Source organism: Pisolithus orientalis, assembly GCF_024613125.1.
Source record: "Pisolithus orientalis strain OTSU chromosome Unknown F5J12scaffold_10, whole genome shotgun sequence".
NCBI classification, from domain to species: Eukaryota; Fungi; Basidiomycota; class Agaricomycetes; order Boletales; family Pisolithaceae; genus Pisolithus; species Pisolithus orientalis.
In genome coordinates this window covers 38,654-60,729 of record NW_026260791.1, presented here as the reverse complement: position 1 = coordinate 60,729, position 22,076 = coordinate 38,654, and the positions used below count along the sequence as shown (strand labels likewise).

The 22,076-nt window shown below is 50.0% G+C and overlaps 8 protein-coding genes across 8 annotated transcripts; 6 read left to right on the top strand and 2 right to left on the bottom strand.

Moving 5' to 3' along the window:
- The first annotated feature begins 85 nt into the window (after positions 1-85).
- Positions 86-4,405, top strand: F5J12DRAFT_823265 (ubiquitin carboxyl-terminal hydrolase-domain-containing protein). The gene is made up of 17 exons (XM_051745383.1): positions 86-392; positions 445-771; positions 824-1,028; positions 1,081-1,283; positions 1,340-1,595; positions 1,650-1,759; positions 1,813-2,063; positions 2,113-2,408; positions 2,461-2,766; positions 2,817-2,877; positions 2,924-3,049; positions 3,098-3,212; positions 3,263-3,368; positions 3,421-3,601; positions 3,656-3,790; positions 3,845-4,092; positions 4,154-4,405. Exons 1-17 carry the CDS (start codon positions 100-102, stop codon positions 4,370-4,372), a joined length of 3,438 nt encoding a protein of 1,145 aa, XP_051600990.1. The 5' UTR covers positions 86-99; the 3' UTR covers positions 4,373-4,405.
- On the bottom strand, positions 4,406-5,865 carry F5J12DRAFT_823262 (uracil-DNA glycosylase). The gene is made up of 9 exons (XM_051745382.1): positions 5,729-5,865; positions 5,514-5,664; positions 5,401-5,452; positions 5,285-5,352; positions 5,205-5,235; positions 5,036-5,141; positions 4,767-4,983; positions 4,694-4,713; positions 4,406-4,632 (listed from the first exon to the last, which is right to left on the bottom strand). Exons 1-9 carry the CDS (start codon positions 5,839-5,841, stop codon positions 4,488-4,490), a joined length of 903 nt encoding a protein of 300 aa, XP_051600989.1. The 5' UTR covers positions 5,842-5,865; the 3' UTR covers positions 4,406-4,487.
- Positions 5,866-7,591, bottom strand: F5J12DRAFT_740816 (uncharacterized protein). Its single transcript, XM_051742021.1, has 3 exons — positions 7,026-7,591; positions 6,646-6,974; positions 5,866-6,590 (listed from the first exon to the last, which is right to left on the bottom strand). Exons 1-3 carry the CDS (start codon positions 7,115-7,117, stop codon positions 5,911-5,913), a joined length of 1,101 nt encoding a protein of 366 aa, XP_051600988.1. The 5' UTR covers positions 7,118-7,591; the 3' UTR covers positions 5,866-5,910.
- F5J12DRAFT_823253 (uncharacterized protein) lies at positions 7,592-9,724 on the top strand. The gene is made up of 4 exons (XM_051745381.1): positions 7,592-8,713; positions 8,773-8,886; positions 8,945-9,322; positions 9,377-9,724. Exons 1-4 carry the CDS (start codon positions 7,741-7,743, stop codon positions 9,508-9,510), a joined length of 1,599 nt encoding a protein of 532 aa, XP_051600987.1. The 5' UTR covers positions 7,592-7,740; the 3' UTR covers positions 9,511-9,724.
- A 1,882-nt stretch (positions 9,725-11,606) lies between these two features.
- Positions 11,607-12,671, top strand: F5J12DRAFT_781937 (uncharacterized protein; the record flags this gene model as incomplete). The annotated part of the gene is made up of 2 exons (XM_051742644.1): positions 11,607-12,432; positions 12,625-12,671. The coding sequence occupies 2 exons, from the start codon at positions 11,607-11,609 to the stop codon at positions 12,669-12,671; spliced, it is 873 nt and encodes a 290-aa protein (XP_051600986.1).
- A 1,494-nt stretch (positions 12,672-14,165) lies between these two features.
- F5J12DRAFT_36789 (uncharacterized protein) lies at positions 14,166-15,008 on the top strand. The gene is made up of 3 exons (XM_051739073.1): positions 14,166-14,583; positions 14,636-14,669; positions 14,725-15,008. The coding sequence occupies exons 1-3, from the start codon at positions 14,333-14,335 to the stop codon at positions 14,941-14,943; spliced, it is 504 nt and encodes a 167-aa protein (XP_051600985.1). The 5' UTR covers positions 14,166-14,332; the 3' UTR covers positions 14,944-15,008.
- Positions 15,009-15,024: 16 nt separating this feature from the next.
- F5J12DRAFT_823239 (PDCD5-related protein) lies at positions 15,025-15,712 on the top strand. The gene is made up of 4 exons (XM_051745380.1): positions 15,025-15,197; positions 15,280-15,407; positions 15,466-15,513; positions 15,576-15,712. The coding sequence occupies exons 1-4, from the start codon at positions 15,059-15,061 to the stop codon at positions 15,615-15,617; spliced, it is 357 nt and encodes a 118-aa protein (XP_051600984.1). The 5' UTR covers positions 15,025-15,058; the 3' UTR covers positions 15,618-15,712.
- Positions 15,713-15,914: 202 nt separating this feature from the next.
- F5J12DRAFT_905003 (uncharacterized protein) lies at positions 15,915-20,877 on the top strand (the record flags this gene model as incomplete). Its single annotated transcript, XM_051748606.1, is given in 13 exon segments — positions 15,915-16,046; positions 16,112-16,192; positions 16,245-16,290; positions 16,310-16,358; positions 16,420-16,570; positions 16,626-16,957; positions 17,012-17,067; positions 17,120-17,422; positions 17,447-18,555; positions 18,717-18,776; positions 18,823-18,967; positions 19,327-19,736; positions 19,972-20,877. 13 exon segments carry the CDS (start codon positions 15,915-15,917, stop codon positions 20,875-20,877), a joined length of 3,780 nt encoding a protein of 1,259 aa, XP_051600983.1.
- Positions 20,878-22,076: the final 1,199 nt, after the last annotated feature.

The following is a 22,076-nucleotide window of genomic DNA, read 5'->3' as shown; positions in this document are numbered from 1 at the left end:
GAGGCGATGTGATTGTAGCAGAGATGGAGTCACGTGACTCCCTACTGCTCCGTAGTGATTACGAGCGGCAGCAGCTCCGAATTAAATGCATTAGGATCGATGGTTCTGTATCAACCGGTTCAGCCCATCACAACCTTGCACGATGCTGGTATTCAAGCGGTAACAGCGCTCTCGTTTGATCCAGTTTCTGATAGTGTATGGGCTGGCGTTGACTCCGGGGTTGTCGTCGCACTCCATACGGTGCAGGGATTACGAGGCGTATCTTTCCCGGTTGGCGGTGGGCTTGCTGTCAGGCAGATTACTGTTGGTGATAACTATGTCAGAGCGTTTGGTTTGGCTGGAGAAGGTATCGGTTCATGGGCGAAGGGGGGAATGAACAAGTGGTATTTCAGGTAGGTCGCGATGCCACCCATGCCCCTGAATCTAACGTACCAGATATTGCAGACCAACGTCCGCGTTTACAGCGGCGTCCCCATCGACTTTTACACCAAATTTATTGGCAACAGCTTCCAGCATGCCGGAATTGATGCTGCTCAACACCTCTACAGGCAGCACTGTTCGCCAAGCTCCTGTATCCTCTGTTATTACACACCTTCAATTCTCTCTTTCAAATTTATTGTCCGCGTCGATTGATGGCTACGTACGCATTCATGACCCCCGCACTGGCATTCGAAGAGAGAATGGAGAAGGATCTGTTCAAGCTCACAGCAGTGGCGTTCAAGACTTGCAAGTTACTGGCAACCTTTTCTTCACCGTTGGTCGTAGTATAAGGTTTAAATCTCTCCAGTCTTGTCACTATCACCGAGCAATAACTGAAGTGCAGACGAGGACACGAGTTTCCTGACCCACTCGTCAAGGTATATGATCTACGAAGCATGCGACCGTTGCCTCCCATTCCATTCTCCGAAGGGCCCGCCTTCATCAATCTTGTGCCAAAACATTCCTCCAGCCTGGTTGTGACGTCCGCTCAAGGCCTTGTAAACGTTGTCGATGTTTCTGATGCTACCAATATTAGCGGGTTTTACCAAGTGGGTAACGGTTTTACTTTTCGTCTGAATTACCCGTGACAACCCCAGGAAGCTCGAAACGACTGCCTACATCACATCTGTTGCATTGTCTTCCAGTGGTTCCTTCATAGGTTTTGGCGACGCTGCCGGTGATATTCATCTCCTAACAGCTGCAGACGAGTCCTCCGAGCTGTATTTTAATGGCTTTGAAGGACAACCAATAGAACACGCAGACGTCCCCGAACCTTTGCCCGACATAACCTGGACAGATTCCACGTGGGTCTTATATACGGCGCGGGAGGCTTCTTGTTGACCAAGTTAATCAAATGTAGTCCACTGAACTCTATTGGCATGCCTCACTATAATACGCTGCTATTGTCGTCCTGGACACCTCGCTTCGTCTCACATGGCTTGCACTACCCACCTCTGCCGAAGATTCCCCCTCAGATCCTAAGTACAATGAAGGTCAATGACAATATAGCCTACGCCGCTTTACCGAAGGAATTGCGGGGGCGACGAAATCGCGTTCAGGTCACGAACACAAAGGACCAGGGTCGCTTTAGAAGCGGGAAAAGTCGGAGGGACGATGTAAGTATCACGTTTCATTTGCACTGTCTTTATTCCTTACGGTGTATGGTGCAGGTGGACCTCGAAAATCTCTCGATTGATGATAGTGTCGAAGAGGTACCACGAATGTACCGCAAAGTTGAAATCGAGTACTCCAAATTCGGAGTAGAAGACTTCGACTTCGGGTGAGAATCGTAGCATATAGGTAACACATAGGATTGGGCTAAGCATTGTGCAGGTTCTACAACAAAACGTCTTACAGTGGGTTGGAAACACATATCCTCAACTCGTACACGAATCCAATTCTCCAAGTGATGCACTATACGCACCCCATCAGGAATTTGGCTAAGTCGCACACCACGACAAACTGTCCGCGAGAGCATTGCTTACTTTGTGAGCTTGGGTTTGTCGTCCGCATGCTTGAGGACGCCCACGGGACAAACTGTCAGGCAAGTAATTTCTGCAGGGTGATAGGTGTACTGGCCCAGGGTATGTTGTTGAGTGATTTTTTGCGGGTATAATTAAAGTTGTTTGTTAGCCCGCAACCAGTTAGACCTCATCGACTATGGCAGGGAAGCGCCATATGACCAGATGATCCAGTCCTTCCATAGGTTCTTTGTCGATCATCTCAGCGTGGAGGGAAATTCGTTCCCGCACAACCCTGTCGTATATCAGCGTGACCCTTATTCGTCAGACACCAACTCGCCTGCTGCGGCGCCGATCACACAATTACTCGGTATTGACGCAAAGAACATCGTCACCTGTTTGAACTGCAAGGCAGTTCGGGAGAAGGAGAACATGACGCACATCATCGACATGGTTTACCCCCGGCCAGTTGGTATTCCCGAATATTTTGGTGTTTGGTTAGCCTAACGACGTTGCGCAGATGTCTCCAAACGAGCCACAGATTTTGACCGACTTTGCCAATATCATTCGCAGTTCTATCATCCGAGAGATGAGCCATAAAGCCACATGCCAGACGTGCAAGCAATTCGCGACATTCATTTCCCGACGTTCTATATCCACCGCAGATCTTCCACCTATTCTCGCAATCAATACATCCATTTACAATGAGGAGAGCATGAAATTCTGGTTTGATACTCGACATGGGTCATTTTTGCAGTCGCAAATCGAGCTACAGGGAGAAATTGATGGGGTAGAAGATCCGGAGATTGCCGCATATGAACTCAGGGTTAGTCCGGGCGCTGTCTCTATTATTTAACACGTTGAAGAACTTCCTAGGCAATAGTATGCCAAATTACTACGAAGACGAAGCAGTCACATCTGGTTGCGCTCATCAAAGGTGGAGTACTGTAGGACTCATTTGACTTTCAATTCACTGTGATTAGTTCCACCAGCGCATGTTTATCATGCAGAAACCAGTGTGAACACGAAGGGCCCATGGTATTTGTTCAATGACTTCGTTGTCCTCAATATTTCCGAAGAGGAAGCTCTTAGTTTTCCAAGCACTTGGAAGGAGCGTCTGAATCGTTGTTATGAACTTGCCATACTTATTTCATGACAGAAACCTTCCATTTTGTACCTAGAACGGACGGACGTACGGGACAGGTTGGATTTCAGGGGACTCCCTGACGAACTCGACCCTTCCATACTAAGCCAGGATACGTCAATATCTATGTGGGCGGCTTATCTGTCGATTCATTGTATTTTTCTCATTCGCAGTTTAGTAACCGCGACAAGAGTCTCATCAAACACGAGCCCCTTCGCTTTGAGGAGCTTCCTACACCTGGAACACTGGTTGCGATTGACGCTGAGTTTGTGTCCATGCAACAGGTAGGGAAGTCGACTTGGACACCGATCCTAGCCCCGCTGACACACTATACAGGAGGAGATTGAGTACCGTTCTGACGGGACTAGTCGAGTCCTTAGACCAGCTCGCCTCAGTCTGGCACGCGTATCTGTACTACGTGGAGACGGTCCAAAGGAAGGGGTACCCTTCATTGACGATCATATCCATACGAGTGAGGCTATAGTTGACTACCTGACAGAGTTTTCTGGGATCAAATGCAAGTTTCTGCATCTCCCTGACTAATGGTAGACCTACTAATCCCTTGCTTTAGATGGGGATTTGGACCCCCATTTGTCTCCCTTCACGCTAACACCGCTGAAGCTAGTTTACAAAAAGCTGCGTTTGCTCGTTGATCGGGGGTGCATTTTCGTCGGTCATGGGTTATCGAAGGATTTTCGGATTATCAGTCAGTCAACCACGATCCTATTGATGTGGTCAGCCCCCTTATTTTAAAACATAGACATCTATGTCCCGCCAGAACAGGTCATCGACACTGTCGACCTATATTTCATTAGCAGTCGGCAACGAAGATTGTCGTTGCGCTATTTGGCGTGGTACATACTGGGAGAGAACATTCAGACCGACACGCACGATTCTATCGAAGACGCCAACTCTGCACTTCGGTTATACAAGGCCTACCAAGACATGGAAGAACGGGGTGCGTTCGATGAGAAATTGGAGGAGCTGTATCGCGAAGGTCGTCAATATGTCAGTCCCTGCGCTTTGCGCTTTATGAGTGACTAACTAGAAACTGACCGATTTGTACTAGAACTTCAAACCTCCGGCGTCTGCTGGTGCATCTGCATCGCCATCGAAGCCACAAACATCCGGTCCACCGACGCAAGCACCGTCGCCAGCGCCTCAGTTAAACTTGTCCCCTAGCAAATTCAACCAGCAGCAGCAGTTCACGCACATGAATGCAAACTTCTACAGTCTCCCAGACATGTCGCGGTTTGCCGGCGGACGCGATTGGAATAGGAACCGCTGACTACAAAACGACAAGGCTCATAAACATATAAATATTACGTAGTTTAATACAATGTAGGTTACATGCATAGTTGAGGTGGAACATGCGCGCTAAGGTCTGGTTCAAGATAAGGAAGCTATTGCTCAGGAGGTTCTGCAGAACACAGTCCAGTCCAGTCAATCTCCGAATCGTTTGTTTTGCGCAACCATTCATTGGCTTTCTTGAAGTGACCATTTCCAAGGAATCCACGGTGCGCGGATAATGGAGAGGGATGAGCAGATCTATCCGGAACAATTCACATGTGTTGACAACTCTCGCGGCTCGGAGCAGCAAACCACCTACCTCAATACCAAATGTTTTTCCTAAATTAGAGTGGTTCAGCACAGCAAACGGTGCTCAGATGCAGAGCTCATACCTCATCGATGCCCAACCGTTCACACGTTTTCTGGGCGGGTAGACCCCAAGCAAAGAACACGACCCCTCTGTCATCCTCTCTATCCAAGACCGCTTTTATAACTGCATCGGTAAATGACTCCCATCCTTTCTTCGAATGCGAGTTGGCGGTGTGGGCACGAACGGTGAGACAGGTGTTTAGCCAAAGAACACCTGCTTTAGCGAGTGGAGTTAAGTCTCTGTGTTGTTCTTGTTCAATAGTGCAAGAATTAGTCATGGTGCAATCCTTACCCAATCAGCGGAGGTTTGAATGCTGGAACATCCACAGAAAGCTGCTTATATATGTTCTTGAGAGAACCTGGTAATTTTGTGGGGGGTAACACGGAGAATGACAATCCTAAACATATGCAGGACGTAAACCGTGTAACTTTGCCCAGATCGAGTGTAAAATAATACCCACCATGTGCCTGGCCGGTGTTATGGTAAGGATCCTGCATGGCGTTAGCATGTTAAAGCTTACAGCAGAATGCCATCTCCCACCTGACCCAGGACGACGACTTTGACGGATTCCAGGGGTGTCAATCTTGACCACGAGTATATGTCCTTGACTACGATAATCAAGATGACAGTGGAGCCACGTGGAAATCAGCCCTCACTTGGTGGGTATACCACATGAGATTTGTGTTCGGAGATCAGAAAATCCTTAAGCTAGACGGCGAGATTTGGTGGGATCCATATGTTCAGACAATCGTGATTGCAAGACTCGCACCTTGAGGAAATATGGTTTCGAGAACTCTGCCCGCAGAGCTTTCCTCCACGATTCACCCAAGGTATCCTGCTCAAGACATTCCAGAGCACGAATCAAATCCGACGTGTCACCGTCATCTATGAGCTTTAAAGAAGTCACAGTAGTCGTCGACCTTCACCAGCCAAGAGGTCAATGCAGATTCACAGGACATATGCGATGATACTAGCTATTCTTACTTCACCTCGACTCTGCGTTTTTTCGCGTCACGAGCGACCACCGATGTCGTCGCAATGCGTTTGCGGGTGATGACAGCAGCGGTCTTACCGGTGACTGGCCTAGTCGATTGCATAGTATGTAAAGAACAGTGGACACACTGGCAGTGGCACGACGCGATGCGATAATACTACTACGTAGCCAATCACGACCTTTGTTTAGATTTAGCTCGTATCTTCTTGTTGAGAGTTCGTCTCTCCCTCTCAAACCTCGTCCTCTTTGCTTGCGGAACGTGCTCGCCATCGCTCTCGACATCATCCCGCGTCCTCATTCTTGAGCGGGCGAGTGCGTCGGATTTCTTCCCTCTCTGTCTTAGTTCCTCGTATCCGTCGCCTACGGATCCGGTTTTGGTTCGACTAACAGAGTGCAGGATATCCCCAAATTCATCCTCGAGGCCGCGACCACGACGCCTCCCCCTGCTCGTGCCGGATCCACCCAGCGCCAGGTCTTCCTCGTCGCGCTTTCGCCGACGTGCATCTTTTTTCTTCATCATTAAACGGGTGAAGTTATCCTCTTCAAATTCTGTCATTCGTTGAATTTCGCGTGCCCGGTCCGAGGCTAGAGCTGGTGTGAAACCCAAGCCAGATGTGGACTCCATATGAGGGCGCGAGGGGTCCTGGTGTATAAGAGATGATAACGTTTTTGGGATCGGTTGTCGTTTAGAACGCTTGTCCGAGGAGGTTTCGACGTAAGGCATTGGCACCAATTTGGGAGGACGGTATATACCATCCTCTCGTGATTTTTCGTCGGCGTCTTCTCCTGATTCTCCATCTGATTGTTCGTTGTTCACAAAATTCTGGGGATTCGGCCGAAACGCCAAAGGATCTGGTAGAGTATCACTCAGCTCGAGGCATCACGACCTGCCGCCTCCTAAACGCACCTTCGGTAACGGCTTTCGAAGATTCTTCCGCGAGGCGGACAAGTTTTTCAATTTGATACCTCATCCTGCTCTCCATAACTTTAATCTTTTCCAAGACCACACGCCCTTCGATCATGGAGTCCACCAGATCGCCAATGCCAGATCCGCGCGAACTGCGGTCAGTGGTACTAAAAGGGTTGGACGGTGGTGTCCTGTCTTCCATGGAATCCCCTACGGCTCGACGAGCACACAAAAGAACGAGGGATTGTATATATGACAACATCAGATGATGCTTCCAAGATAGCAAAGATATGCCATTTGCCGTATTCACTGCATCTGAAGAAGCTTGTCTATGATTGGTGTGAGCATACATTACGCGAATATCACCAGGAGGGACGTACTTGTCTCTGAGGGACTGCATAAGCTCCCTGACCGACGCCATACTGGTAGTCATCTCGTCCAAAGCCGAGCAAACATGTTGGATATCAGCCATATCGGAGCTACTCCAGGTACTGATTATGGAGCCGTGAAGTGTCTGTATCTGTATCGCCACAATCACAAAATTTTGCAGTGGATTTGACTTCCCACGCTCAGGCAGGACAGCCTACAAGGGCACGGTATCTGGAGACGTTCGCACTGCAATAAGTAGGATAATAATTGCGATGTTAGCTGTGCTAAGCAATGCAGCGAGGGGTTTAAGAGAACGAGTCAGTTAACGGTTTTCTAGGCCGCCGCTCTCGTAGGAGCGTAATGCAGTGACATCAACAAACTGTCAGAGCCCAGTGCGTTTCATCTTCCAAAGTACAGTTCATTTAGATAGTGGCTGCGATATACTCACCGTATGTATGAGATATCGACGATTTTGTGGTCGCCGTCGTATGTAGTATGGGGAAACAAAAGAAACACGCGTTCGGATGCTACTGACACGTAATTTCGACTTCTTGAAACTCCCACCCAATATGGCGGTGTTCGGGCTCGAGGCGATATGATTCGACGCTCCTCGAGACAAAGTAGTACATACTACAATTGGCTACCACCACGAGGTCCGCACGGGATATAAGGCGCAGCCATCCCGGCTGGCTCGCATTCGTACTTTCCCTGTGTAGGAATTCGTCAATGAACCACCCACACCAGTCTTCAAAACCATCCCGAAACCGTGATCTCGTCGAGTCCTTCAATGCCCTTGCACTGGCCGAGAAGTCAGACAAAGGACCAGGAAAAATACTTACCGATGCACCTCTGTCGAGCAGTCGTGCTCTGAGCGAAAATGTCCCTGCACTTAACCTTTCGGCGACGGCAGACTATGGCGACGACCAGAAACACCGCAGTCGATGGTTCTCGGATGGCAAGTCCAAGAAAAGGTTGATTGGGAGCTTTGAACCGGTTCTACACGCGGTGAACAAGGTGATGGATAGCGTCCGTCGTCCATCTTCGCCATACCCAAATACCCCAGGGCCCATGCCTAGGCCGCGTCCTCAGACAGAACAGCGGTCACGGACGATGCAACATGCACTGCAGATGATAGATTCTCAGAATCAGCCGAAGGCAACGCTACAGCCCCCACAGACACTACCTTTCGCGACTCACTTGCAACCCAAGCATGATGCACCTGCTGTATCTACCGTATATTCACCGCAATTTAAACCTGATATCCCTGCCTCGCATGACCCAAAGAGACTACCTTTTGCAACTCCACCGCGACCTAAGCTTGATGCGCCTGTTGTATCTACCGTGTACTCACTGCAATCCAATCCTGATACCCCTCGCACGCACGGCGCAAAGAGCGCGCCTGCTATACCATCAGCTGCAGATGACTTCTCTCGACCAACATTCGTTGTGACTCCGACCAGACCCCACACAACATCAATTTCATCCTCTGCATCCACGTCTCCCTCTGGCCAGGTTACTGTCCAGTGCGGCGCTACAACCAAGTCTAACAAACAATGCTCACGGACCGTTAAGTTGCCCCCTACACATGCAATTTTGGATCCTATACCCGCTGCGTATTGTCATCAACACCGAAATATGAAAGAGACCGGATTTTATGTCACAAGAACCGGTCATGCAGATAGATATGTTGAATTTAAAGGTAAGATTCGTACCTTCTGTGGTCCGTTCCAAATATCCACGTAGACCATCATTTTTTAGATTATGTGCCTGAGTATCTGAGAGTGGATACCCAGTTGGCACTTAAAGAAGAGATGGCAAGGGCTCCCTCTAAATCTGATCGTCCGGGTTACATATATACCTTTGAAATTCGAGGTATTGTTCATTTTTCCTGGGCCGCGCTAGTGTTGACGACGTATTCGTCGACGCTCAGACCCTTCTGACGCACACCTCATCCAGTTAAAGGTCGGCAGAACTGTCAATCTCAAGAAGCGTCTTGATCAGTGGGATAAGCAATGCGGATCTAGAGAACAGGTCTTGCGCGGGTGGTGGCCTGGCACCGTTGAACCCGATTCCGACAACGGGACAAACGAGAGCCTGCTCAGGGGCCAAATGAAGGCAGGAGATCCTGGCCCCCTTTGTCACCGTCTGGAGCGCCTTGTCCACATAGAACTTGCAGATTTGTCACTCTATGCGCCATACTTAGAATCTGAGTGGCCGAAAACAAACAATTCCAAGCAATCGCCTTCTGCAGCAGGCACCCTTTCTAGTGGACTTTCTGCTGTGAAGAGAGCCAATCGCTGTCTAGATTGTACGATATTTATTTTTCTGTATAATTACCCTTGCACTGACAATATCCGATTAGGTGGGGTTGTTCACCGGGAAATATTTTCTTTCCGTCGACCAAACGAAGGAAAATACGAAGGGAGGGAATGGGATCTTATAGTTAAACCTGTAATCGAGAGGTGGGGCAGGTTCGTGAAGGAATATTATTCGTGAACTCTTCGGACTTGCTTGCACTGCAGGTTTTACGCCTCGCGTACAAGCATACGTTTAACGATCATGTGTTGTATATTATACCCATGGACTTTTTGCACAATCCTGCTGATCTATACCAACGAATGGGACTACATCTCTGCACGGCTTTCATTGGACCTCGGTAAAGACGACTTCTCTAATAAAGCACTGAAGGCGGGTACCCCCAAAAAAGTGGTTGGCAATCATAACTTCTGGTACGAAATACAATGCCATGACGGTTGCTATTGAGCGACCCAAATACGTACTATCGGACTCCTTGCGCTGGACACTAGCATTGGCAACACCTTCGGTAGCCATCTTTTCAAACGGTGAGGTGCTAAACGCTTCATGGCTTTATTCTGTCCATCCGATCTCGAGTATGGTCATAGGTTGTGATCATTAAGAGACTTTGCACCCTGACCCTGTCGACGATCGGTATCCACCTACACCAAGCTATCGACCAATCGTGTGGAACACCCGCGTGACGCCAGCCCCCTAGCATACATCTTTCTTTTGTGCACCAGCAGACAGGGGCAAATATCTGTTTGGAGAGGCGTGGGAAATTACGTTAGCCTGCCACTCATTTCCAAATCAAGCTTCTTAGACGGTCTGGTCCAGCTCTGCTCGATCACGTTTCTCACTTTGCCTCGACTCGACTCGGTGCCTCTTCGTATCACGGGCGACCGCCGATGCCTCGTCGCAATCAGTTTTTGAGTACAAACAGTTGCCGTACCAGTGACTGACCGGTGCTGACGTATTAGCTGGTTGCGTGGTAAAGAACACGACATATCGCGATAGTCTATTACAGCCAATCGTGACCTTCGTTTAAACTTAGCTCGGGCACTGGCTACCCTTTTGTTGAGAGCTAGACTCTCCCTCTGAAGTCTTGTCCTCTTTGCTTGCGGAACCTCCCTGCCACCGCTCTCGGCATCATTCCGCGTCCTCATTCTTAGTTCCTCGTATCTGTTCCTTACAGATCCAGTTCTATTGTTCATTAAATTTCGCGTGCCTGGTCATAACGTTGTTGTCGTTTAGAACGCTTGTCCCTTGGAGGTGATCCCAACGTAAGGCATTGGCATCAATTCAGGAGGGCGATAACCGTTGGTGTCTTTTCCTGGTTCCACATCTCATTGTTCGTCGTTCAGAAAACTCTGGGGACTCGACCCAGATGTCAAAAGGTCTGATGGAAACATCACTCAGCCTAAGACGTCGCACTTTGGGAATGGCATTTGGGGATTCCCTGACGAGACGGGCAAGCTTTTCGATTTGATACCTCATCCTACTTCCCTTGACTCTGATCCTCTCCAAAACCGTACCCCACTCGATCATGAAGTCGATCAGATTGCCAATGTCACATACGCACACATAAAGGAACAAGGGACTTTATACATGGCAACAAAGAGGTAATGCATAAGCCCATCTCTGGAAGAGCTGCTTAAGGAACTGATCGTGCAGAAGAGGCAATCACAAAATTTGCGGCGGGTGTGACTTCCCACGTTCAGGGAGGACAGCCTATCTGCATGCTCATAGCTTCTAGAGACGTTCGCACTGCAGTAAGGAACAATAATGGCATTAGCTGTGTCAAAGGCGGAACGAGAGGTTCAAGGGAGTGAGTCGGGTAACGGTTTTCTAAGCCGCCGCTCTCGCAGGAGCGTAGTACAGTACCGACGTCAACAAGCAATCAGGGATTGGTGCATTTCATATTCCAATACTGCCTGCGATGTGCTCGCCGTACATTATGCATCACGAGTCCACACGGGATATAAGGCGCAGTCACCCCGGCTGGTCTGCATAATTACTTTCTCTAAGCAGGTATTCGTCGATGACCCACCATCAACAGTCTTCAAAACCGACCCGTGGCCGTAATCCAACCGAGTCTTTCGATGTCCTTGCGCTGAAAAGACAGCTAAAGGACCTAAAAAGATGTTCCTCTGCCGAGCAGTCGTGCTCTGAGCGTGAACACCCTCGCACCTATCCTTCCGCCGACGTCACGTCACGGAGCCAACGGGAAACACCGCGACGGACACAAGAAAAAGTTTACTGGGGGACTTGAACCGGCTTTACGCTCATTGAGCAAAATGGCGGATAGCGTCAATCGCCCACCTTCGCCACATGGCGAAGCCGTATCTGCGCCACGCCTAGATACCCCAGGATTCATGCCTGGATCGTGTCCCCGGACAGAACAATGGTCGCAGACGGTGCAGCATGCATTGCGGACGCTAGGGTCTCAGAACCTCCTAGAGACAACACTACAACCCTCGCAGTCTCTACCTTTTTCGACCCCCCTGCGATCCAAGCTTGATGCACCTGCTGTACCTACCATGTATTTGCCACAGTCCGAGTCTGATACCCCTACCTCACGGCGCAAAGAGACTTCTTTCCGCGACTCTCCTGCGACCCAAACCCGACTCCTGCTGTATCCACCGTACATTCGCCACAAACTGATCCTGATATCCCTGTCTTGCATAGCGCGAAGAATCCGTCATCCATATCGGCTGCAGACGATCTCCCTCAGTCAACGCGTACTTTGGCCCCGAACGCACTTCGTGCAACTTCAACTTCGTCCTCAGCATCTGCACCTCCTTCTGGCCAAGTTATTGTCAAAGTTACTGTCGGATGCAGCGCTACAACTCGATCTAACGAAGATACGTGTTGCGTATTGTGGCCATCACAAAAAGAAAGAAACAACAGTCGGTCATGCGGATTCATACGTTGAAGTTAAAGTCAAATGCAACGCTACAACCAGGGCTGATAAAAAATGCCCTTCGTCCGTTAACTTCTCCCCTACACATGCAATGTTGGACCCTATGTCCGCTGCGTATTGTGGAAATCACCGGAAGGTGAAAGAAATTGGATTTCACATTGAGAGAGTCGGTCATGCGGATAGATATGTTAAATTTAAAGGTAAGAATTATGCATTCTGCGGTCCGTCCCACATATCCATATAGAACGTTATCTTTAGATTACGTATTCAGTATTAGAGTGTGCATACTCAATTGGTACTTCAAGAAGAGATGGCAAGGGCCCCCTCTGGAACTGATTGTCCGAGTTACATATATACCTTTGAAATTTGAGGTATTGTTCATTTTTCTGCAGGCCACGTCGATGTTAACGATGTGTTCGTCGACCCTCAGATCCTCTAGCCCCATACATCATCAAATTAAAGGCCGGTAGAAGTGTTAACATCAAGCAGCGTCTTTGCCAATGGGATAAGCAGTATAGGTCCAAAGAACAGGTCTTGCGAGGGTGGCGGCCCCGCACCGCTGAACTCGACACCGACAACGGGACAAACGGGGGCCCCCTCAGGACCCGAATGAAGGCTGGAGATCCTGGCTCCCCTTTTTCAGGCGATTTGCCCATATAGAACTTGCAGACTTGTCATTCTATGCGCCATACCTAGAACCTGAGTGGCCGAAAACGAACGGTTTGAGGTAATCGCCTTCTGCAGCAGGCACCCTTTCTAGTGGGCTTTCGGCTGTGAAGGGAGCCAGACCTTCTTCAGATTGTACGGCATTTTTTTCTCCACAATTCCCTTGCACTGACAATGTTCGATCAGGTGGGGTTGTTCACCGGGAAATACTTTCTTTTCGTCGACCAGATGCAGGAAAATACGAAAGGAGGGAATGGGATCTTATATACAGCCCGTAATTAAGAGGTGAGGCAGGTTTGTGAAGGAATATTATTCTTGAACTTTCCTGACAGGTGCTACACGTGCAAGACTCAAGTCTTATCAAGTGGTGTATACTGTACCTGCGGACTTTTCGTATAGTCCGACTGATTTGTACCCACGAATGGGACTATGTATGTACTACCTGTGCGGCTTTTATTGTGTCTAATAATTTGGACCTGAAGCCAGTAACGGCGATTTCCCTGTGGTTGTCAAGGACCGGACTCTGCCACCCTAACACTCCACAAGTGAGTGTCCAAAAATAAGCATTCATAGTACAATATCTGCAGTGACAATTGCTCTTGAACGACGTCGGTAGTACGTACATACTGCCTTTGGTAACCAATTCTTTTTGGTGAAGATGACGCTTCGTGTTCATTTCGTCCCGCCAATCTCGAGTATCGTCATGGGCTGTGATTGTCAAGAGACTCACGGCACACTGTCACTGAGGTGTGAGGGACTTTTGCCTGTGGACGGAACATTCATGCAAGTAGCACAGATAACTTTGACTGCGTAGTCGTGACACTCGAATTCCCTGCCAAGACCAGTTACCAGACATTTCCAAAACGCCATAGGTATCCCTGGTGGTAAGTTCAACACTAGCTTATTGAGGAGCTGGGAGGCGCTGTGTTGATGCAAGACGAGCAGCAAGATATTTTCAAACGGCGAGTTCTACCAACCTTTGCTGCACATCAGCAACCAGTGGCCTCCCCCGGGCATGGGTGACTTGTAACGTTCGATTTAGAATTCTACCCCTGACTAGTGGCGTGCAGGGTTTGGATGTGCAGGCACCTCGAAGTGACGTCTGTCCACAAAGCAAATGCATCCGGATACACGTTCTGTTGAATTTACCCCGTGATCTTTTTGTTCCTCGATCAAGGTCCCTCATACTCCGTACAAACTCTTCATCCCACCCACCTCATATTATCAAGCACTTGACTCGGGGAATCGTCAATGATGTAAGGGCTTGGCGAGTTGTTTAAATGACTTGATCCGCCACCCCTCTCAACCAGTTACGAGGGACATAGCAGATATGCCTCACCATAAAGTTCGGTGCGTACATCCAAATTTCCCCTGCAGTGATCCTCTCCAGAGCCTGCTATCTTTGTGGAACTGTGTTCACCTTGAACATTCGACATGTCCCCATCCACTTTTACCACAATGCTCTTCTTAGGTCTTGCCTTGACTGTGAACGGGTCTATCGATCACAACGTTACCGTCGGCGGTAGCCAGCTGACTTTTAATCCTTCAAATATCTCTGCTCAGGCTGGTGATACCGTGACGTTCCAGTTCATGCCAGGCAATCATACGGCCACACAATCGACATTCGAGCAGCCTTGCCAACCTTTCAAATCTAGCAGTGGTCAAGGCGGTTTTGACTCAGGATTGTGCGTCCAGTTGCTGCACATGACGTGTTACATCTAACGTTCTCTACCATAGTATGCAATCTACATATACCATCGACATAAGCGACGTAAGTAAATCCTTGGTTAAGTTTACGACACGCAGTGATACCACGATCTCGATAGGTTACTCCCATCTGGGTATACTGCAAACAGGGGCTGCATTGTAGAGAAGGGATGGTGTTTAGCATCAATGCCGATGTTGCAGGGTCCGAGACTTATTCTGCGTTCAAAGCCCGTGCTATGGGTGGGACGGTCAGTAACGGTGGGGCTGGGAGAGCTGTAGTTAGCTGTTTTGGGGTCGTTCTTGGTTTATTTATCCTTGCCGAAGGTTGGATGTTGTGAAGGACCGGTGTTCTCAGGGGTTTTCCAAAACTGGTGACCTGTATATCTCGCACCACAGATGGGCTTTGTACAAACACCAGTACTATAATTTGGTCTCCACTACTGTCTCAACGATATGGAGGGCCTACCTCAAGGATTGAAACCACAGACACCAGCTGAGCCAAATGCCGAACAAGAGGCACAGAGAGCGGCCCAGGAGGCCATGCGGAGAGATATGATTGCGACTATTCTCGATACTACAGCGCGTGAAAGGTGTGAGTAATGTCTGTTCTTCGTCGTTTGGGTGCACGGATCTGGCTGATGTACGAGAAACATGATTTTATCCACCCCTTGTAGTGTCTCGTATCGCGCTGGTGAGCCCGGAACGGTCGCAGCAGATCGAAGCTGTGTTGCTTCGGATGGCACAGACGGGTCAACTTCGCGGAAAAGTGACTGAGTCGCAGCTGATAGACCTCCTAGAACAGGTAAGAGATTCTTTTACGACTCTGGAATGCGGTCGGCTTGATGATGTGGGCTCAACAGATGGAAGATGCGCAGTCCAAAACTAACACGAAGAAAACTACGATCGTGGTGAGTGTCTGCCTGATTTTCGCATTGAAGTGCAAGCATTGAAAGAGACGTTCACTGATCAGTACCAACGGAGGCGGGATTTCGATGATGATGATGATTTTTAATGCATGTTGTCACTACGCAGGCCATGTACCCTATTAGCACCCGCCGAAGCACACTTTTGACGAGTTGCATTGAATATTTGAGTGCTGATGCTGTCTTTGTTACATGCGTGCCACCAGCAAACAGGGGCAAATATCCGTTTTGAGCGACGTGGGAATTTCCGTACCCTTTGAGCCTCATTGTGCAATTCGGCCTTTGAGTTGTTCCAGCTCTGCCCGTCTTCCCCCTCTCGCCGTCGCCGTCCTCGTCGTCGTTCCTCGATAGCAAGTTGTTATATAGCATCCACACAGCACTGCAGAATGTCATCAGCCAAGCTTCACGGTCATCCGTCATTGCCAGCGCCCGCTATGCACGTCGGGTTTTCTGCTCATCAGTCAAAGTCCCACGTTTTGGCTGGTGTCCAGGACGCGTACTGGAGCGACGACGATGCAGTAGGTTACTCAGTGGTTCTCCTCATGTACCCCTTAGGTCACTGTGTTGCACCCGATCGTCACAGGATGACGCTGAATGCCCCCTCTGTCTGGAGGAGATGGACATCTCTGACCTTAATTTTAAACCTTGTGTTTGTGGATACCAGGTACGACTTGTCTGATCAACTTCAATTTTGCCTCCCCCTTATTGTGCCACAGATCTGCCGTTTCTGCTGGCACCACATCAAGCAAAACCTCAATGGGCGTTGTCCCGCTTGCCGTAGGGAGTACTACCGACGATGCCGTACAGTTCAAGCCAATCCCACAAGAAGAGTCAGTTAGCAATCCTTCTTGGCTACTTTTTAGCCTAATCACCTCGTTTGTTTCGTCCCAGTCACAAGCGCCTTACTCAACAGAAGAAACAACGTGAACGCGAACGGAAGGAACTTGATGCCCTCGGTCGTCGTCACTTCGTGAACGTGCGTGTGGTGCAGCGCAACGTGGTCTACGTCGTGGGTATTGGACCCAGGTTCGCCAAGGAAGAGGTATGTGCCATTGTCTCATTTACTCGCGGCCAACTGATCAACAATTCCCTTGTAGCTTATACCTACGTTGCGATCCAACGAGTATTTTGGTCAATATGGCAAAATATCCAAGATTATACTCGTTAAGAGGACTTCATCAGGCGGTTCCCCTGTACTTGGTCTGTACATAACCTATCACCGCCGGGAGGATGCGGCTCGCTGTATCGCTACTGTTGATGGCGCCCCCTCTCCTGGTGGTGGTCGGGAAGTGATGAGGGCCAGCTACGGCACTACGAAATATTGCATGGCTTTTCTCCGGAGTCTTACTTGTTCCGATAGCACTTGTATGAGCCTGCACGAATGGGGCGACGAGAAAGACTGCTTCACCAAGGAAGACTTGACAACATTGTTAGTATCACATAAGTTCGTGTTGTTATGACGTTGACAACCGTCTTCGCGCAGGAAACACACGATCAAGGACACGGAGAATAGAACACGCTCTGCGAAAGATGATGCTGGTAAGCATGCAAGCTACTTTAAACAGTTTGTGTAGGTCAACATTGTAAGCAGGAAGGCTGCCGCGGGGTGCAGCCTGGGGCACGAAGGCGTCGGTGCCAGTCACTAGTTCCCCGACTATGCCATCTTCGTCGGTCACGATTGTGCAAAGGTCGAACCGACGGGGTGGTCAACGGCAAGCCCGCAACCCAAATCCAGACTCGAAGTCGTCAAACCGTTCCCATCACGATCGAAAACCCGGTCCCGCCGCAGGAAACACGAAGACACCTTCGGTTACTTCGTTGTCGCGTCCTCCGACACCTGCAGTGGCTTGCCTCCCTCGAAGACCCGCAACTCCTACAGACGTCAAGATTCTCCGTTCTAAAGAGCATGGTGCACCAGTGTCTCCGGCGCCCTCTACCACAATCGAGTCCGACTTGGGTTCAGGGTCCCAGGATGTACCACCATCCCCTGCCCGACCACGGTCCACCGAATCAGTTCAATCTTCCGTTCCGTCTAACGTCCTTGGTGGCCCAGATGTACCGCCTGGTTTCTCTGCCCCTCCTGGCCTGCCTCCCCCTTCCCGGAAATCTGACCTCCATGCACCAAGTATCCAACCCTCTCAATCTACCTATCAAATCTCTACCGCTGCACAAGCTTTGTTGGATGATGTTAAGTTTCGGCGAGAGAACGCACCTGCCAACACCACTGCGAGCATTTTCCCGGACCTTGATCGCACTCTTCGCATGCTTTCCAGGGAGGATGAATTTGGTGGTTTTAGCTTCAACCTAGATCCCAAGTTGGCGGGCAACAACCCTAACACAGATATCGCTCTCCCGGATCTTGAAGTAGAAACCACTGTACCATATACCGGTGGATTCATAGATACGTTCCCCGCCCTCCGATCCCAGCAGCAATTGCCGTCCTCGAAGTCATTTACTGCACCACCACCAGGCATTTCATACCCTCAGAGTTCCTCCCGGTCAGTGTACGATCCACTTTCAATGCGGGGTACACCCATCGATCACCAATCTACGGGATGTTCTAACTACATGGGAACCTTCAACCCGTTCGGAGAAAGTACAGAGGAGTCAGCTTCACAATCACAAGTGGCAGCCTCAGGGAAGTCGGTACTTCCGGATGAGGAAAGAAAGGTGTCCAGATTTGGATTTGCTAGAGGGCGCCAGGGTTCCACGGCTGCATCATCACCAGTTCATGCTGCCTCCCCCCTAAGTGCTAGTGATAGTCATCAGTCTTTCTTCTCTGCAGAAACCGCCTCACCAGCACAACCTCATTGGAACTCGTCTAGTCATTTCGATCGCAGCTACCCGACTTCGCCGCTAGCGCAGCATGCGCAAGTGGTGCAAGCTCCCCCACAGCAGCAGCCCCGCTTTCAGCCATTCGATACCAGTGTTGGTGTCAGCGAGGCACAACTCCGCGAATTTTTGCAGACTTCTCGAGAGCGAGCTAATGCTATGCAGAACGGCGCAGCTGGTAGGAGGCTTCTGTCTGTTTGATGCATGTGAGGCAGATGTTGACTAGTGATTCATCCTCCTTTCTTTTGTAATTTTCGTGCATGTTGTATCACAACGTTCGATTTTCTTTGTATCTTCTTTTTCATAAGCTTCGGAGCAGCAACAGCAGCAGTACCAATATACGCCGAACCAACCAGTTCCACGATCCTGCTATCATGTCTGCCAGGCTTGCTTCCCCGCGACTCACTAATGGCTGCGTCAGCAAGCTACCAAGGGAGCCTGCCGGGTACAGGGGACTACAAGGCACCACCGAACGTCCCACTGGGACCCCCTCCGGGTTTAGGGTTTCCACCGGGTCTTCCCACCAATCACGCAGCGCCGGTCCTTCACTTGCGAAGCAACGACGACTCGCTTATAGATCCCTCGCGATTCAATGCCCTTCCAAACGGTGAGTATCTTTCTTTCGTCAGGGGGAAGGTGCCCCAGGTCAGAGTACCGAGTGCCGTGCTTTCAGTGCGGAAATATTATCAACGACCATGATTTTTCCTCTCTTGGTTGAAGGGATACTCGCTTCCATTACGTCTTCATCGTCGCCTCCATTCAAAGAAACCCATCTCCTTTCATCCCTCTGGCGACGCCGAAAACTGGAGTTTCCCCGAGTGCTAGTGTGCTTTATTATTCACTTTTGTCCCTCGCCTGGTTGCATCGCTCTGTTTTCTTCCGTTTTCTGTGGGCGCAGCTTAATCGTCTGGTACAACGTTACTGATGACTCTCTTTTGGTCTTCCACCTTCTTTGTGCATGTTCAGTCCCCCAATCTGCGCCTGCACCTACGTCGTCGCCCACCCTTTCCCCCGAGGATTTTCCAGCGTTAGGCGCCAGTACTACTGCTACCGGCAGTATTGCCACACAGGGTGATTCCCAAGCGGCGAGCGAGATCGGGTCTACCGCCGAGGGTAGCAAAGGTCAAGCAAAGACTGATCGCAAGGCTGCCAAGAAAGTTGCTGCTGCACAACGAGCACTCGAGCGGCAAAAATTTGTTCAGGAGAGGGCTGCGGCACGTTCCGCTGAGAAGGCACGCATTGCTCAAGAGAAGGCTGCAGAGAAGGAGAGGCTGGCCATTTTGAAAGAAGAGAGGGAGAAAGGGGAAAGAGAGCGAATTGAAAGGGAGAAAGCGGAGAGGGAGAAAGCAGCTCATGAGAAGGAGGAGAAGGCAAAGGTCCCTCAGGAGACTGCGCAGTCAGTTACTGAAGGGGAGAATCAGCACGAGGCAGAGAAGGCGAAGGCGAGGACCCTGAAGACGAAGAAGAACGTGGCTCCACAGAAATCTAGTCGCACTGCCCAGCCTACCTTGACCGAGATGGAGGAGCAAGCAACTACTTCTCGCAAGGTCGTTGAAACTGTCGACCAACCACCCATCTTGTCGAAGATGCCGAAGAAAAACAAGCCTGTAGCGCGACCTATTAAGATCCCCAAGGCAGATTGACACCAACACGGAAGAGATCCCGTCTACAACAGAGACTTCGGCTCCAGCTATTGGTACGGGCAATCAAACCATTTTTTCTAGCCCGAGCGACTCCAGAGCTCAATCGGTTGACCGAGTGTCACCTATTGAGCGGGCTTCTGTGGCGGACCTTATGGATGAGATCGATGCGAGGAATCTATATATGAATCTTCCCAACCATCCTTTCTTCGACCTTCACAAAATCAACCCCGCTGCTAAGATGCCTTTGGAATATGCACCCCTTGTCCATGCGCTGTCTGCGTTGTCAGTCGGAGGGGGCTCGTTTGCGACCAGCATGCCGTCAGGTTCCATTGACAATGCCGTGTCATCGTTCCAGCAGCTGCTGGAAACCTTGACGCAAACAATTTCTGATCTTCTGCGCCTCCTTCCCCGTACCACTTGGGACGACAGCTCATCGTTTGACGGTGTTCTCAGGGACATGCTCAAAGGTGACGATTTCCTTGACGAGACGGGTGATGACGCAGTTGGAAAAGAGGATGAAGTAGCCGCGCTGACCCAGGCGCTCGAAAGGCGTGCTCGTTGGATGGAAGTGCAGTTGTCCAAGCTCGAAGAGTTGCATCGCGACATCAACAATGCGGCCGTCCGCGCCGTGCTAGCTTTTAACGACAATGGCTGGGGCTGCCAGAAATCGTTACCTCGGGTTGGTAATACACTCCGCCGGTTCGATAGCATTGGGTTCATCGAGGAAAACGGTCAGATGAGGCCCATGACTGTGGAGGAGCTGGAGAAGAAACTGGTTGTGGCGAAAGAGGCGGCGGTCTTTGCAGAAACTGAGTTGAGGGAAGCCATGGAGAAGGTCCAGGCTGTGCGGCCGCTGGAGGTCGATGACTATTGAGCATAGGGGTAGGTTACTAAGGTTAGTCTTAACTGGAGGTCACACGCCAATCCAGTGTCCTTTTGGGGCTGTCCTTGTTTTGTTGAGTTTTCTATACGGGAATCGCCTTGAAACTCGATCTGAGATATATGTGCGATTTGCTCTGAACCTCGCTGATCAGCCTCCATAGAGGGATTTTGGGGAGCTAATGTCTCCAATTTGTAAGTAATGAGTGACATCTGGTGCTCAGGGCCTCAACTGCTAGCGGCCGTTTCCCGCGTGTTAAAGTGTGTCACGTGTGCCTCGCTGTGACGCGAAGAAAGAGCTGGTGGTCGAGCACAAAATGACTTGTCCTTTCTTCTCAACTAATACATCTGAACCCACCCTTGGAAAAACCATGCCCCCCAAGGTGAGCAGCCACCCGTTTTTCGTTATCCTTAAATGCCCCGACAACACTACGTTCCAAGCGTAAGCGTGAAGAGACGGAGGCCGGGGTTGCGACGCGAAGTACACGGAAGTCCACCCGAACAGGTATGGTGCGGCGTGCTAAATTGTCTTCGCTTGTTGATAGGCTTCTACTTCCAAGGCAAGAACCAGGATAATGTCAACACCAGTGCATCGTATGTTCGGCGCTGTTTCTAAGTTATGACGGAGTTTTGATTGTAACATGCACAGTTTCTCATCGGCCGAAACGGAGGTGAGGCGGGCTTCTTCTGGTGTCCTTCCTATCTTGTGTTCACATTATCTGGCAGTCCGCGCCATCAAAGAAAGCCAGAAGCACGACTGCCAAGACGACAGGTGCAAGAAGTCGAAGCTCCAGGGCTGTGTGAGCATTTATATTGTGAGGGAATATATTTGGCCCCTAACTAAAGTATTTCATTATGAAGTAATGATGACGTAAGATGCATGGTGAACGGTACAGTGCTATGGGCCTGTCTCAGCTAATGGGTTGGTTGTTTCCCCACAGCGACTTGTCAGCACCTCGACGAACCCCGACAAAAATGCGTGAGTTCGCCCCCGACTTTCTCCCTTGAGTCACACCTTGCACGGCTTTCACTGTTCTCTCTCAATAACGTCCCGACTTACTTAAGTTCGGGGTACTCGACGGCGTTTTCGCATGCCACTCTCGTCTTTGTTTTGTTGTGTATCTAACAGATCCGTCCACAGTCAAGCACTGGAGGATATCAAACTCTCGACCGTATGTTCTATTGCCACTTCTT

Coding starts and splice junctions, on each gene's coding strand:
- F5J12DRAFT_823265 (XM_051745383.1), top strand. CDS start 100: ATGGTTCTGTATCAACCGGTTCAGCCCATCACAACCTTGCACGATGCT. Junction 1,284..1,339: donor ATAACCTGGACAGATTCCAC/GTGGGTCTTATA, acceptor AATCAAATGTAG/TCCACTGAACTCTATTGGCA. Junction 3,602..3,655: donor AGAGTTTTCTGGGATCAAAT/GCAAGTTTCTGC, acceptor CCCTTGCTTTAG/ATGGGGATTTGGACCCCCAT.
- F5J12DRAFT_823262 (XM_051745382.1), bottom strand. CDS start 5,841: ATGCAATCGACTAGGCCAGTCACCGGTAAGACCGCTGCTGTCATCACC. Junction 5,665..5,728: donor AAACGCAGAGTCGAGGTGAA/GTAAGAATAGCT, acceptor TGGCTGGTGAAG/GTCGACGACTACTGTGACTT. Junction 5,236..5,284: donor AAGTCGTCGTCCTGGGTCAG/GTGGGAGATGGC, acceptor AACGCCATGCAG/GATCCTTACCATAACACCGG.
- F5J12DRAFT_740816 (XM_051742021.1), bottom strand. CDS start 7,117: ATGGCTGATATCCAACATGTTTGCTCGGCTTTGGACGAGATGACTACC. Junction 6,975..7,025: donor ATGCAGTCCCTCAGAGACAA/GTACGTCCCTCC, acceptor CACCAATCATAG/ACAAGCTTCTTCAGATGCAG. Junction 6,591..6,645: donor TTCGAAAGCCGTTACCGAAG/GTGCGTTTAGGA, acceptor ATACTCTACCAG/ATCCTTTGGCGTTTCGGCCG.
- F5J12DRAFT_823253 (XM_051745381.1), top strand. CDS start 7,741: ATGAACCACCCACACCAGTCTTCAAAACCATCCCGAAACCGTGATCTC. Junction 8,714..8,772: donor TAGATATGTTGAATTTAAAG/GTAAGATTCGTA, acceptor ATCATTTTTTAG/ATTATGTGCCTGAGTATCTG. Junction 8,887..8,944: donor ATATACCTTTGAAATTCGAG/GTATTGTTCATT, acceptor GTCGACGCTCAG/ACCCTTCTGACGCACACCTC.
- F5J12DRAFT_36789 (XM_051739073.1), top strand. CDS start 14,333: ATGTCCCCATCCACTTTTACCACAATGCTCTTCTTAGGTCTTGCCTTG. Junction 14,584..14,635: donor GGCGGTTTTGACTCAGGATT/GTGCGTCCAGTT, acceptor TCTCTACCATAG/TATGCAATCTACATATACCA. Junction 14,670..14,724: donor ATACCATCGACATAAGCGAC/GTAAGTAAATCC, acceptor CGATCTCGATAG/GTTACTCCCATCTGGGTATA.
- F5J12DRAFT_823239 (XM_051745380.1), top strand. CDS start 15,059: ATGGAGGGCCTACCTCAAGGATTGAAACCACAGACACCAGCTGAGCCA. Junction 15,198..15,279: donor TACTACAGCGCGTGAAAGGT/GTGAGTAATGTC, acceptor CACCCCTTGTAG/TGTCTCGTATCGCGCTGGTG. Junction 15,408..15,465: donor TGATAGACCTCCTAGAACAG/GTAAGAGATTCT, acceptor TGGGCTCAACAG/ATGGAAGATGCGCAGTCCAA.